Raw genomic sequence first — 13,085 nt, forward strand, 5'->3', positions numbered from 1 at the left:
AGCCCACTCAGTTTCACGGACAGGATTGTAGGTTTAGCCACAAGCAGTTTTGGCTTGCTTCCTCTCGTAAGACCGGCTGTTGTTTCTCCATAGGCTGGTGCCAGATCGATAACTCTGTGGATTCATCCGTAGCAAAACATTTCCACGGTTCAGCCTTAAGGCAGTGGGTGTTAAAGATATAACTGTGTGTGCTATGTGGGTCTGCAGAGTTTAAAAATACAGAATTAACATGAACAGAAGGATATAGAATATGTTTTGGTAAAATGACGAGGGCTTTAAATTGTTCTCTCAAACACAAAAATGTGCAACTTTTGTAAAAAAAAACAACTGGCAATAGTTCTATGATTTTTTTGAGGGGGGGGAATAAATATAATTGTGACCATTTTATTTTATTTTTTTAAGATGTTTATGAATAAAAGAAAAGTTGTTTCTTGTTTCAGAAGTCTTCTTAAATCTCTATATATAAGCATGTGTGTATGATCATATAAATAATTTGTAATTAGCCTTTAAACACAAACTGTTTTCCTAAAGAGAAGACCTGCAGTTGGTTCCTTCCCCAGTGTCCTCCTGCCACCTGCTGGCAGCAAAACAGCAGCTTCGCTTCGGTCGTCAATAAACACTGACTAAATCCAACACAAACATGTTTATCCTTATCTGTTTATCCTATAACAGAATTGGTAATTTTGTTGCATGACATCATCAGTCTTGGCACATCTTGACACAAAATGTAGGAAACAGAACACAAACAGGACCTTAGGATCAGGAACATGGTCCATCCAGCAGATTTTGGCTTCTTTGTTCATACAAGAAAAACACTTTCAAACATAAACACAACATTACAGTCCACTGCATCCAATTTGTCAATAAGTCCTCAGAAGCAGAGACAACAGTCATCCTGAACACAGTCCCTTGTGGATTAAAAATAATAATAAATACATTTTCTTTTTTTGCAACATAAGATTCTGGTTCGCTAAATAATAATTGTCCGGTTAATTTCCAGAGGAATTTGGCAGTTGACCTCTAGGTGGGGTCGTTTGGTGGTCATGTGACCGGTCTGCAGCTCTGTCCAGACAGCAGTGACTCATCCCAAACAGGAACTTCCATTCAGGGATGAGCAAGACAGCCATTCTGGCACCTGAGGGAGAGAGGGCAAATATATATTTACATCATGAACTTCCTCTGAAAGTTCATAGTGTGTGTGTGTGTCTGAGTGTGTGTGACTGTGTCAGTCTGTGTGTATGTCCAACATACTGTAAATCCAGTTCAACTGTCATGAACATTCACATTTCACACACACACCCGAACCCTTTGCCGGGCAAAGGGACAAACATCAAGGGGTTTGCGTGTTTCGCCCAGACAGACCAGGCTGTCTAAGAAGACAAATGTCTCCATACATTCAGTCACGGGTGAATGAGAGGAAGATGGATGTTGCAGAATGTGTAGCCCAAATATACACATTCCCACCTTTCCTGTGTATAGGGTTCCTCTGGGGTACATTGGGTTCATTGACAGTAGGATGCTCTTGTACGGCCTTACCTAATGCTAACGAGGACACCACAAGGTGCTTGGAATGGAGAATCTAATCAGTACAAGAGGAAAGTTCGCTCTACACTTGAAAACATGCCAAAAACCAACTAAACAATAAACGATTTTGGAGTGCCTCGTTAGATGGATGTGAAAAAGCGTTAGATAAATGAATCGTAACTTGACTCGTCTCGTAGCTACGTCAGAGGCAGACTGGCTCTCACCATGTTGGAGGAGGGGGCACAGGGCTCTGTCTCCGGGCGCAGGCCTTGATCACGAGGCCCCGGCTGGGATCTCTGCACGGCTAGGGCCACCGCCTGGGCGAAGCGGGAAGGTACTGTCCCGGTTCTCTTGAGCAGCTTGGCGAGGCAGGGCCTCCTGAGCCTGGGTGATGTCTCTGGGACCAGGCCTTCCTCACCACGTCCATCATCAGCTCCGTGGAGAGAAGGCCTTGCTGGGGGAGAGGGAGGTCTGGAGCAGGCCCCCTCTCCCTCCATCTCGAAGAACATGGGGGGAGGGGGAGGAGGGAAGCAGTACCCCTCGTCTTCCTCTGGTGTATGACAGAGCGCTCCCCTGTCCGGAGGCGCCTTGGAGGCCTTCCGGAACGTTCCGTCGCCAGGCTCCTGTTCTGAGGTGGAGGAGACGTTGTGGCCGTGGTCTTCGAGGCTGCGGGTGAGGACGGGCGATGCCGGGTTCAGGGTGGGGGACTCGGGGATCTCCGTGATCTCGCTTATCAGCGCTCGCTCTGATTCCTGGGCCGGACCAGGCTGGGTATCAGAACCGCACAGGACTGTGGGTGAGGAGGGGGAGGGAGAGGAGGGTGAGTGGGGGGGAGAGGGGGGGGAGTAAAGAGGAGAGGAGGGGGAGTGGGGGGGAGGGTAGGGGGAGTGGGGGGGAGAGGGGGGGGAGTTAAGAGGAGAGGAAGGGGAGTGGGGAGGAGAGGAAGTTATCCCACTGGTGGAAGGACTGAGCTTAGCATGGGACTGTGATAAGGGTCTCTCAGGCTTGGGAGAACCCAGCCCCTCCTGGCTCAGAGCCAGGCTGTCTGGGGGCCTGGCAGGGCTGTCTGGGGGCCTGGCAGGGCTGTCTGGGGGCCTGGCAGGGCTGTCTGGGGGCCTGGCAGGGCTGTCTGGGGGCCTGGCAGGGCTGTCTGGGGGCCTGGCAGGGCCTGCAGAGAGGGCACAGGGGGGGTCCTGGCGTGAGCCCACCGTCTCCTGCTCCAGGGCCCTTTGCCTAAGAAACGAGCCCCGAGGCACCACCCTGAACGTGGTCAAGCCTCCCCTCCAGGTCCCTCCTGCGGGCGTCGCCCGGAGAATGACAGGGCTGCCGACAGCGGGGGTGAAACCTACACTGTGATGAGGCTGTGATGGCAGGGCGTGATGAGGCTGTGATGGCAGGGCGTCGTTGGAGGACCCTGCCGCAGGGCTACAGGGTCTGGCGGAGGGTCTGTAGACCAGGGAGGAGGTCAGGATCTCAGCCAGGGAGAGGGGGGCAGGGGGCTCCACTTCCCCCACAGATGAGTCAGTATCTGGGGCTGGGTGGTTGCCGTGCTCCCTGGGGTGGGAGAGAGCAGGAGCTGGAGAGATCTCCTCACACTCCCTCAGCTCCTCAGCTGTGTAAAGGGACGCCTCAGGTTCTTAAAAATAAATAAAACAGGTGGACCCATTAGATAAACACTGGTTAGGATATAAAATAATGTTTAAATAAATAAAAGAATGCTAATCAAGATCTAACTTTTAAAAGTTTATTAAAGTCATTTGAAATTGTATTTATACATTTTAGATAACTAAATCATTGTATAGATGGTGCATGAGGTGAGAAAACATGTCAAAAGAGAGCAGGAAAGAAAAACATGAAGAAAATTAAACAGAAATACGCTTAGACATTTAAACAGATGAAATTTCATGATTATAAAAGGGTTACATTGTTCAGGCTACCTAGTGTGTCAATATTAAGATTTTAATATTAAAAATTTAATTGGCAACAAAGTAACCAGCATGACCAAATCCAGAAACAGCCAGACTAACTAGAATACTTTTACAGGCACAGAAATTAGTATGTAAATGAAACAAAAGACTATTTTACTTCAGTGATCCGCACCCAGACAGAGAGGCCATACAGGATGTAGGATTACACAATTGAGCATTGCAAACAGCAGGAACAACGAGAAGCCACAACGCTGAATCAACACGCATGAATCACAGCTTCATCACCACTACACACACGACCACAGAGGAGCGTGGAAAAACCTGACAGTCCATCAGCTAAGGAGCAGCGGGAGCAGGAGGAGCAGGCCACCACAGCAGGAGGAGGAGCAGGAGGAGCAGGAGGAGCAGGCCACCACAGCAGGAGGAGGAGCAGGAGGAGGAGCAGGAGGAGCAGGCCACCACAGCAGGAGGAGGAGCAGGAGGAGCAGGCCACCACAGCAGGAGGAGGAGAAGGAGGAGCAGGCCACCACAGCAGGAGGAGGAGCAGGAGGAGCAGGCCACCACAGCAGGAGGAGGAGCAGGAGGAGCAGGCCACCACAGCAGGAGGAGGAGAAGGAGGAGCAGGCCACCACAGCAGGAGGAGGAGCAGGAGGAGAAGGCCACCACAGCAGGAGGAGGAGCAGGAGGAGCAGGCCACCACAGCAGGAGGAGGAGAAGGAGGAGCAGGCCACCACAGCAGGAGGAGGAGCAGGAGGAGCAGGCCACCACAGCAGGAGGAGGAGCAGGAGGAGCAGGCCACCACAGCAGGAGGAGGAGCAGGAGGAGCAGGCCACCACAGCAGGAGGAGGAGAAGGAGGAGCAGGAGGAGCAGGCCACCACAGCAGGAGGAGGAGCAGGAGGAGCAGGCCACCACAGCAGGAGGAGGAGAAGGAGGAGCAGGTCACCACAGCAGGAGGAGGAGGAGTCGAGCAGAAGACAGGAGCAACAAAGAGAGGAGGGGGGAGAGGAGGAGGAGGGGGAAGAGGAGAGGCGGAGGGAGAGGAGGAGGAAGGGGGAGAAGGAAGGAGAGAAGGAGGACACAGCTCTTATTTGCCTTCTTCAGGTGACACAGAATCTGCAGGTAGGAAACAAAGCGATGCTTTAGAACGAGGCAAGCTCTCTCCAGCCTGGTGATGAGAACACACTGGACACCAGCGCCCTAACCTCAGGCCTGGCTTCAGCGCTGTCCCAGCAGGCCTGATTAGACTACTGACAGACACCCAGGACCTGTTTCCCACACATGGATTAAGCCTAGTCCTAAAGTAAGAGCAAAAAACAATGAAGATCTCAATTGAAAATGTTTGTATTCTCAGACTAACATGTCTGGGACACTGGGCCTGAGCTTGGTTGAACCAAGTGGGCTACTTTTTGATACTGAACACTATGTTTGTATAACATGTTGATACTCAAGAACCAGGATGGAGAACTACAGAACACAAATCTGCTGTCACAGTCACCTTCATCCTTCACAGTACTTACCCAGGTATTATACAAAGTTTAGCAACTAACCTCTTTTGGAGCTCGTAAAGAACATGGTTTGTGACATCAGACTGGTGACTATGAGAGCCAGCAAGACAGCCAGGGTTCAAGTATGTAAAAATGGAAATGTTTCATTTGAGTTGGTGGAGTCAAAAACGACACTGGATATGGTTAAAGTGTTTGGGCAGCGGCTGATGGGGTTTACAGCCGGGGTGGATGGATTTGACGTTGACAACTCAAGGGATGAGAATCCATCTTGACCTAACAAGACTTTGACTAAAGCCGCAGGGATTCTGCGGATGTAAGACCGAGGCATATTCACAAGCCACTGATCTCTGCTATAATGTCAGCAGGGATTACTGGAACCATTGAAAAGTTCTTCTCAGCAACCACTAGGGGCGGTGTAGTTTCAAGCGAACACTTTTGTACATGCAGGCAAGCTTTCCTTGCATGATCAAACAGCTTTAAATAACCAAGTCTAGCTCTACAGGACAAGCATTATCAGATGATGATTAATTGCACAAACATGCACTAGACTCAGTCATCTCCAGGTGAAACTGAATCTCTACATTCCTCGAGCATTCAAAGTGTTTACATTTAGTCATTTAGCAGACGCTCTTATTTACATTTAGTCATTTAGCAGACGCTCTTATCCAGAGCGACTTACAGTAAGTACAGGGACATTCCCCCGAGGCAAGTAGGGTGAAGTGCCTTGCCCAAGGACACAACGTCAGTTGGCATGACCGGGAATCGAACTGGCAACCTTCGGATTACTAGCCCGACTCCCTCACCGCTCAGCCACCTGACTCCCATACTGTTTCTAACCCAAACCATATCTCCATGACTACTGCGGAGCTGCTAAGTTCACAAGTGAAAACGGTTTTGAAAGCAGACTAACCTGGGGCGTGGGCGTGGTGAGGTGTGGTGCCGGGAGGATGGGGAGCTCTCCGTTTGGTCCTCAGGCAGGACTCGGTAGAGGACACACGACTCAGCCCGACGGCCTGACAACACACCCGCCAGCCAATCAGCTTCAGTCTGTAGCCATCACTTACCCTCCATCGCGCAAAGTCAACACTCTCGCCAACGAAAACAATCACTAACATTTACATTTTACATTTAGTCATTTTAGCAGACGCTCTTATCCAGAGCGACTTACAGTAAGTACAGGGACATTCCCTTGAGGCAAGTAGGGTGAAGTGCCTTGCCCAAGGACACAACGTCATTTTTTTGCACGGCCGGGAATCAAACCGGCAATCTTCTGATTACTAGCCAGATTCCCTAACCGCTCAGCCACCTGACTCCGTTGTGGTAACATAAGAGACTTTTACCTGTACGAGAGAACAGACTCTGAACAACAGCTAGGAAAGTGAAACCATGGCTCCACCTGGAGTCCCGTCACCCACCTGTCCCTCAGGTGGGTCCAGGGGGCGAGAGGCAGGGTGGCTGCCGATGAGGTTGGCGGGGACGCTGAAGGACGCGGCCATGGGCGGCAGGGGGGCTCGCCTCTTCTTGGGCGCGTCCAGGGGCAGCGTGTTGGAGGTGTGGGTGGCCAACGTGTTTACCGCCCGCTGGCTCAAACCGGGCGAGACCGGGGCGCTCACCGATGCCCCCTGTTGGCAGGACAGAAACAACGCAGGCAAGTCTGTTGTGTCGTCCTCGAATCAGATAAACATTTTTTATTTCATTATTTATGTGTATGTTCCATTTCCAGGGCAGGTATAATCTGAATGTGGATCAGAGCGCAGGATCTTTCTCATACCTTTTCACTTTTGTTCTTCCTTCTCTTGAATAAGCTGAAAAAGCCCTTGTTCTCTTTCTCCTTCTGTTTCTTAGGGGCCTTGTCTTCGTTATTTGGCAGGTCAGTGTCTTCCACATCTGCTGACACATGAGGGATATTAGGTAAAGTGATTAGGCTTGGTGGTATTACGATTACGTTGTCGTTTTCTGAGTTAAATAGGTTATCCTACCTTCTTGTGTTGGTGATGGGGCAACATTTGTGAGACTGACCACTGTTTAAGAAATAGAAGAGACTGTCAGTCAATTCAAATAGTTATTAAAGCTTGTTTCAACGTGCAAGCAACTATTGGCGTTGCGGTCAATGATGAATTAAAGGCAAAATTCAATTTTAAAATTAGTAATAATTGAAAAATGTATTTACTTTATAGGCTATATACATATCTTTATTCATTTTTCATACTTTAGTTTTCATTGGTTTGGCCCACAGGTTGGGAATCGCTGATCTAAGGTGACAAGTCCTCTCACCTGCTGTGTCCTTGGCAAACACCTCCCTCACGCCATGGCCGTTCAAGGACTTGGACAAGTCCAAGGGCTCTTGGGAACTGGAGTCTCTCAGTAAAATGGTGGACTCCATATCAAGCTCACACTTCTGGCATATGGCTGGCAGCAGGTTCTCCAGGGGCACTCTGGGGTTGACTCGCACCACCGTTTTGTGAGACTTTCTGTAGTTAATCAACAGTCGTACGGTGGCCTGTTGAGGGAGATAATCGGTGTACAGTGTTTCCCACAGAATGTGATTAGATTTGTGCCGGTATGCAGGGGCATGCAATCAAGCCTAAATACAATCGAACCATCTCACTTCTCTGAGAGAGAAGGGTCACACTGCAGACCTCTCTCCTCAGGCCCCTCTCACCCAGGTACTACCAGCACTGAGCAGCAGAGCAGGTAGTGTTAGCATACAGGGGGATAAAACATGTTTGTTCACACCTATGTTGAAACCAAACCTCCACCCCCAAGTGAAATACAGTTCTACACGAGAAGGCATCCAGGAACTCCCAGCATTTAAGGTGAGGGAGGTCAGTTCATTAGAAATTCTATCACTATCATGCTAAGACAGTCGGTACACACAAGCCTGCGCATGTCATCCTGTGCATGTGCTCTTTGAGGGTCTGTACCTCTGGAATATAGGTCTTCTTGACCTTCTCCTCGCTTTCCTTGGGCTTCAGGACTATTCTCTCAGCCTCCAGGCTCCCAATGGGAGAGTTTGGTTTGAACGTGATCTGGTTGCTATTGGGCGAGAGGAGATCCACGTGATGCTCTGAGGGATTCAGGTGATATCTGGCGCACAGTGTGACAAGCAGGTCCATCACAGGCTTGCTGAGAACAATAAAAAACAAGCAAACAAACAGGCGATATTGTGGAATTCAGCCTATATAACTGCCCATGTCGTCCGGTACACATAATTACGTGGACGTAGTTAAGTGCCGTAAATTTGAATTAATTAAATATGATTAATCGTATTCATATGTTTCACCTTCCATGGACTGTCGTGGTCTTCTCTTGCCCCCCTGGCAGAACCACAACTAGAGTGTGGTCCCTCTCCAGCTGGTTCTCTTTGTCCTCCATGGGGCTTCGCGGGGAGGCGGAACCAATGCGGTTCTCACCTGGATTTCAGGTGGGAGCGACTATTCTGGAACTCCCAGAGATTTCAACTATACTCTAGAATGCGCGAAAGAAGGAAACGTTTGTTAGTTTTCTCTCTTGAAAAACTTTCAAAGTTGACGCTGAGTAGTTGAACGTAGTGTGGCTGTCAAACACGTTAACTTTTAAATACATTTAAAAAGGCGCGCGCCTTTAAAAAATAATTTCGTCAAAAGAATTTCGATTTGAAATAAACTCATGAGGGAAGCTACAAGTGTTGATGTTATGAATGACTGGGCCAGCAGTGTCTTATAAAGGTGTACAAACTCGCCGGTTCGTATCGACATTAAGACAACGCCCTGTGTATTTTTGGAATTGCGTGCACGAGGCATGCCCTTGCGACAGCTGTGTGTGTGTGTGTTCCGCTCAATGCCGCTAGTCTCTCGAGGATTCAATGAAGGCATGTCAGGCACAGCGCCCAAACTTGACAACTGTCCCTCGCTGACTGTCACAAACAATCATTTTACATTGGCTACACGTGAATCAATATATAACATGTGAATCAAGTGTATTATATCGTTTGATATTATTGGCAAATCCAACCTGTTGACCGCACTTACAATTAGCATTCCAGATAGATCATACTAATCCTGTCACAGTGGGTCATACTTTTTTTTAAATGTTTTATTCTGTCAATGTACCACAGTGAAGACTATTGCTATTATGTATTCATGTATAATGATTTAATCGTACACCGTTTCTATGTTTTATACGGATCCACTTTATTCCCGTGTGTTCCAGGCTGTCCAGACCACTGCTATGTATACAAACGCAGATATTCATCCCATTACAACGATCCAATTTCAGCCACAATGTCTGGGTTGGCATGTAGCTGTGCTGTGGGTAAGTGCTCCACTCAACAATATTGTATTTCCACCTGTTCACTCAGTAGATCCACACAATACCCACAGAGGCTGTTTTGCTTTAAGTCTGGGTGGTTCACTCAGATAATGAGGAGTTCAATAAGCTTACCTTTCCCCCTGAGTAAAGGAGGATTAGTGCTACAGTGAAGCTATATCCAACAAGCTAGGTACACAATGAAAACACTTGAGTTTTTACATTTAGACGAGCCGGTAGTGTTTACTCACCTCTCCCGTGAGCGGGGTGTTCCTGTCCTACATGACGTTTAGTGTTTCTCTATGGGTTTGACTGCCTGAACTAGAGGGGATGGACCCAAGGAAGGGAGGGAGGGAAGGAGAGAGGTCCTGTTCTGTTAATCCTTGTCCGCGACATTCTGGCCAAGCCCAGGTCTGTGACATCATTGTGTCCTGTGTAGCCTACATATAACTGGCTGAGCTAGTTGCCAAAAGACTGAAAGTTGTGGTCTGGTATTACCACAAGTAAATAAAGTTGGAGCCTTCGGTCACTTCCATTTATAAAAAACATATGTTCATAATCTTCTTACCTCCCTCACCCAGCCTGTTGCAGGATGGCTAATACCATAACTATATAACATGCAGTGTTTCCTGTGCTTTTTCTGTTCTGTCAACAGTGATGATGACCCAGGCTGGCCTTGAGGTCTCTCTCTCTCTCTCTCTCTCTCTCTCTCTGTCTCTCTGTGTGTCTCTCTCTCTCTCTCTCTCTCTCTCTCTCTCTCTCTCTCTCTCTCTGGTGGATTACATAAATGCTTGACCTGACCTGCCGGCTGATTCTGGGTCAGATATTCAGTAATCCACCATAATGATTCAGGTCTCCATGGAAAGAGAAGTAATCTGATCCTAGTTCAGTGATTAGGAGCCTCTTCTGTCCTGTGATAGTGGATTGAGATACACAAAGAGGATAATGGATATTGTGGTTGAACAGGAAGCCGTTGCATAGGTCGGTGTTGAAGCAGGGAGAATATACTGGGGCGGGCAGGTGCTTGTCAATTAATCTGCTGTGAAGAAAAAAAAATCATCCTGTGGGGGGGTAATTTAATCAAATTAAGTCTTGAGTGCACATGGTCACATTGACTGTAATCTGGTAATCTTATTTTGGGGCTAATGGTGAGTAACCTCAAAGTACAGATCCAGTTGACAGATGAGGCTGAACTCAGTCTTGTTTATTAGCTATAGTGGATGGCTTTGGGACCAAAAGAAAACCGATTACGCCCATAATCTTGTCCCTCTGCTGCTGGTAGCACCAGTGTAAGGCCTGGTACAGGCTGGGGACTGAGCCTGTCTGCTGCTGCTGGTAGCACCAGTGTAAGGCCTGGTACAGGCTGGGGACTGAGCCTGTCTGCTGCTGCTGGTAGCACCAGTGTAAGGCCGGGTACAGGCTGGGGACTGAGCCTGTCTGCTGCTGCTGGTAGCACCAGTGTAAGGCCGGGTACAGGCTGGGGACTGAGCCTGTCTGCTGCTGCTGGTAGCACCAGTGTAAGGCCTGGTACAGGCTGGGGACTTAGCCTGTCTGCTGCTGCTGGTAGCACCAGTGTAAGGCCTGGTACAGGCTGGGGACTTAGCCTGTTCTCACAAACTCTTCCATCTTGCTTGAAACTATCTTGAAGCTTATGTCGGTTTATTGTTGAAGGTTTTTTTTAAATACATTTTTAGGGCTGGAAATGATGGTTATGGTATGAAATCATCTGTTTCCTCCCCCCTAAACTGTTGTTATTACTGGTGTGTTTACACTGGTAGTCTATCACGCCAACTCAGGAAGTCTTTCTCCAAATGTGTGTGTGTGTTTGCTGATGGTATGTGTGTGTGTGTGTTTTTGCCTGCCTGTTAGCCTGACGGTGTGTATATTTGCGGTGTGTGCGTGCTCAAGCTTGGGTGTGTTGCAGGTTGTTATCGAGGCATGTGAGGAGTCTTAGTCCTGTATGACGGTGTAAACACAAGGAATGTTTCCATCTCAGAGCGCTGTGACATGGCCCGGTCTGTCCACCTACAAGCTGCAGGTTTGGAAGGCTTGAACCTACAAGCTGCAGGTTTGGAAGGCTTGAACCTAAAAGCTGCAGGTTTGGAAGGCTTGAACCTACAAGCTGCAGGTTTGGAAGGCTTGAACCTACAAGCTGCAGGTTTGGAAGGCTTGAACCTACAAGCTGCAGGTTTGGAAGGCTTGAGCCGCCACCCCAAATTCATCATGGTTCCTCTAATGAACTCTGCTGGAGGCTGACAGGTTGGTGCTAAGAGGGAAAAGCAGCCGTGAACTCAGCCTTCGAGCCACAACTCTCGTTGTTCTGGCTGCTGGGTTGGTTTGCTGGGCCTGTCAAAATGCTAGGTCAGACAGGTAACAGTTATTATAGAGTAGGTGTCTACAAAGCTTGGGAGCAGTTGGCCATGGGTCTGTTGTAGGTCGAGACTCTTAACAACAAATTGTTACAGTTGTAAATTTTACCCTTGCTCTCTAATGAAAGTATTCATGCTCATGGAAGTACATATCACACAGGCAACCATAACTGACATATTTGTTTACATGTATTTAAAATATGCAATTTCAGCAATCCTGAATGGATAAAAATACATTTGGAAGATGTCATTCTGATTTCTGTAATTACAAGATACTACCAGCAGGGGGCGTGTTGTTTCAAGAATCATCGTCGGCACCCAAGACACAGATGGCCTGCACTGTTTACTGTAGACGCTGTCAGTCTCTGGAATTAAACTCCAGGGCCAAGGTTATAGGCTATACATGAACACACACACAATCACACATACCATATACACACACACTAACTATTACATTCCGTCTCCTAGTCTCCTTTAAGATAAGTTGACCGCAAAATAAAGATTTAAAAACGCTTTGATCTACTGTTGGCAAACCTAGTATTTTAAGTTTAGTGCTGATAAAATAGGGTGATTCAATATGTGCCTATTCTTAGAAAAGTAGAACACTTAAAACGTAAAAATAGACCAATAAAAAGCACATTGCCGCACCAAAACATAAAAAGGCAAAAACGTAGGGTAGCCTAGCCTAAATGAGATATTTTGTATAGTTTGGGGGTTATTTCAATTCTAGTGTTGTAGCGGCTGAAGAAGTGACAGACATTGCGATATTTTGCGGGAGAAATATATTCTTTTATTGCTATTTTTTAATGCATAATATTAACTCCTTAACCCACTGGCCGATGCCTCTGGGTGACTGTAAGATTCTGGGACATTCTATTCCTACTCTGCCTTGCCCCGTCAAACCGGAAGCGTTTATTGATTTTTACATATCAAGAGCGCGCTACAATCTCATGCCTGTCCTTTTCCATGCTAATATATCAGTACCCGAAGCGGATGTGTAACTAAAGAAAAATGACTCGTAACCTCTTCTGATCAGTAATCTTTTCTGTTGTGGAAGGATTTTTATTCGGGTAAATGAGATGTACCTTGGTGCTGATCCCCACCTGGCGGGGATTATAATGGTGAGTGGGACCGTTGTGTCAGATCTGTCTGGAGCGTTTAAAGACGCGATGTACGTTAGTCGTCAAACGTGTTTAGTGTAATCGTCTGTCTATTAATAATATACGATCACAAGTCTGACATCTTTGTATTTTTTCCCCACGTAAAAATTTTTAGAATTCCACGTACGTTCATTTAAGTAATAAAAGGGCCTGTGGGAATCATTGCTGGTGGCTAGGCTACAAGACATTTGCTTATGATAGGCCTATCTGTGTTCATTTGTTGAAAATGGTGGCATTAACAAACCGTTATTAACGTTGATCAAGGATTCAGAACGGATTTAAGGGACAGTTAATTGTTTGACAGGCATAGC

The 13,085-nt window shown here is 47.6% G+C and overlaps 2 protein-coding genes across 3 annotated transcripts in view; one reads left to right on the plus strand and one right to left on the minus strand.

Annotated features, from left to right (window-relative positions):
* Positions 1-2,470: 2,470 nt before the first annotated feature.
* Positions 2,471-8,467, minus strand: cobll1a (cordon-bleu WH2 repeat protein-like 1a). Its single transcript, XM_062447540.1, has 9 exons — positions 8,242-8,467; positions 7,883-8,084; positions 7,233-7,458; positions 6,938-6,979; positions 6,730-6,845; positions 6,374-6,580; positions 5,869-5,971; positions 2,540-3,160; positions 2,471-2,478 (listed from the first exon to the last, which is right to left on the minus strand). The coding sequence occupies exons 1-9, from the start codon at positions 8,331-8,333 to the stop codon at positions 2,471-2,473; spliced, it is 1,617 nt and encodes a 538-aa protein (XP_062303524.1). The 5' UTR covers positions 8,334-8,467.
* A 4,072-nt stretch (positions 8,468-12,539) lies between these two features.
* The window catches only part of scn1lab (sodium channel, voltage-gated, type I like, alpha b), a 29,766-nt gene continuing 29,220 nt past the window's right edge, over positions 12,540-13,085 (plus strand). The window contains exon 1 of one of the 2 annotated variants that reach the window (XM_062446288.1): positions 12,540-12,735. The gene's annotated coding sequence lies outside the window, so the exon portion shown is untranslated. The remainder of the gene's footprint in view (positions 12,736-13,085) is intronic. The other variant, XM_062446287.1, reaches the window with a different exon arrangement.

This window comes from Osmerus eperlanus, chromosome 21 (genome assembly GCF_963692335.1).
Source record: "Osmerus eperlanus chromosome 21, fOsmEpe2.1, whole genome shotgun sequence".
NCBI lineage: Eukaryota > Metazoa > Chordata > Actinopteri > Osmeriformes > Osmeridae > Osmerus > Osmerus eperlanus.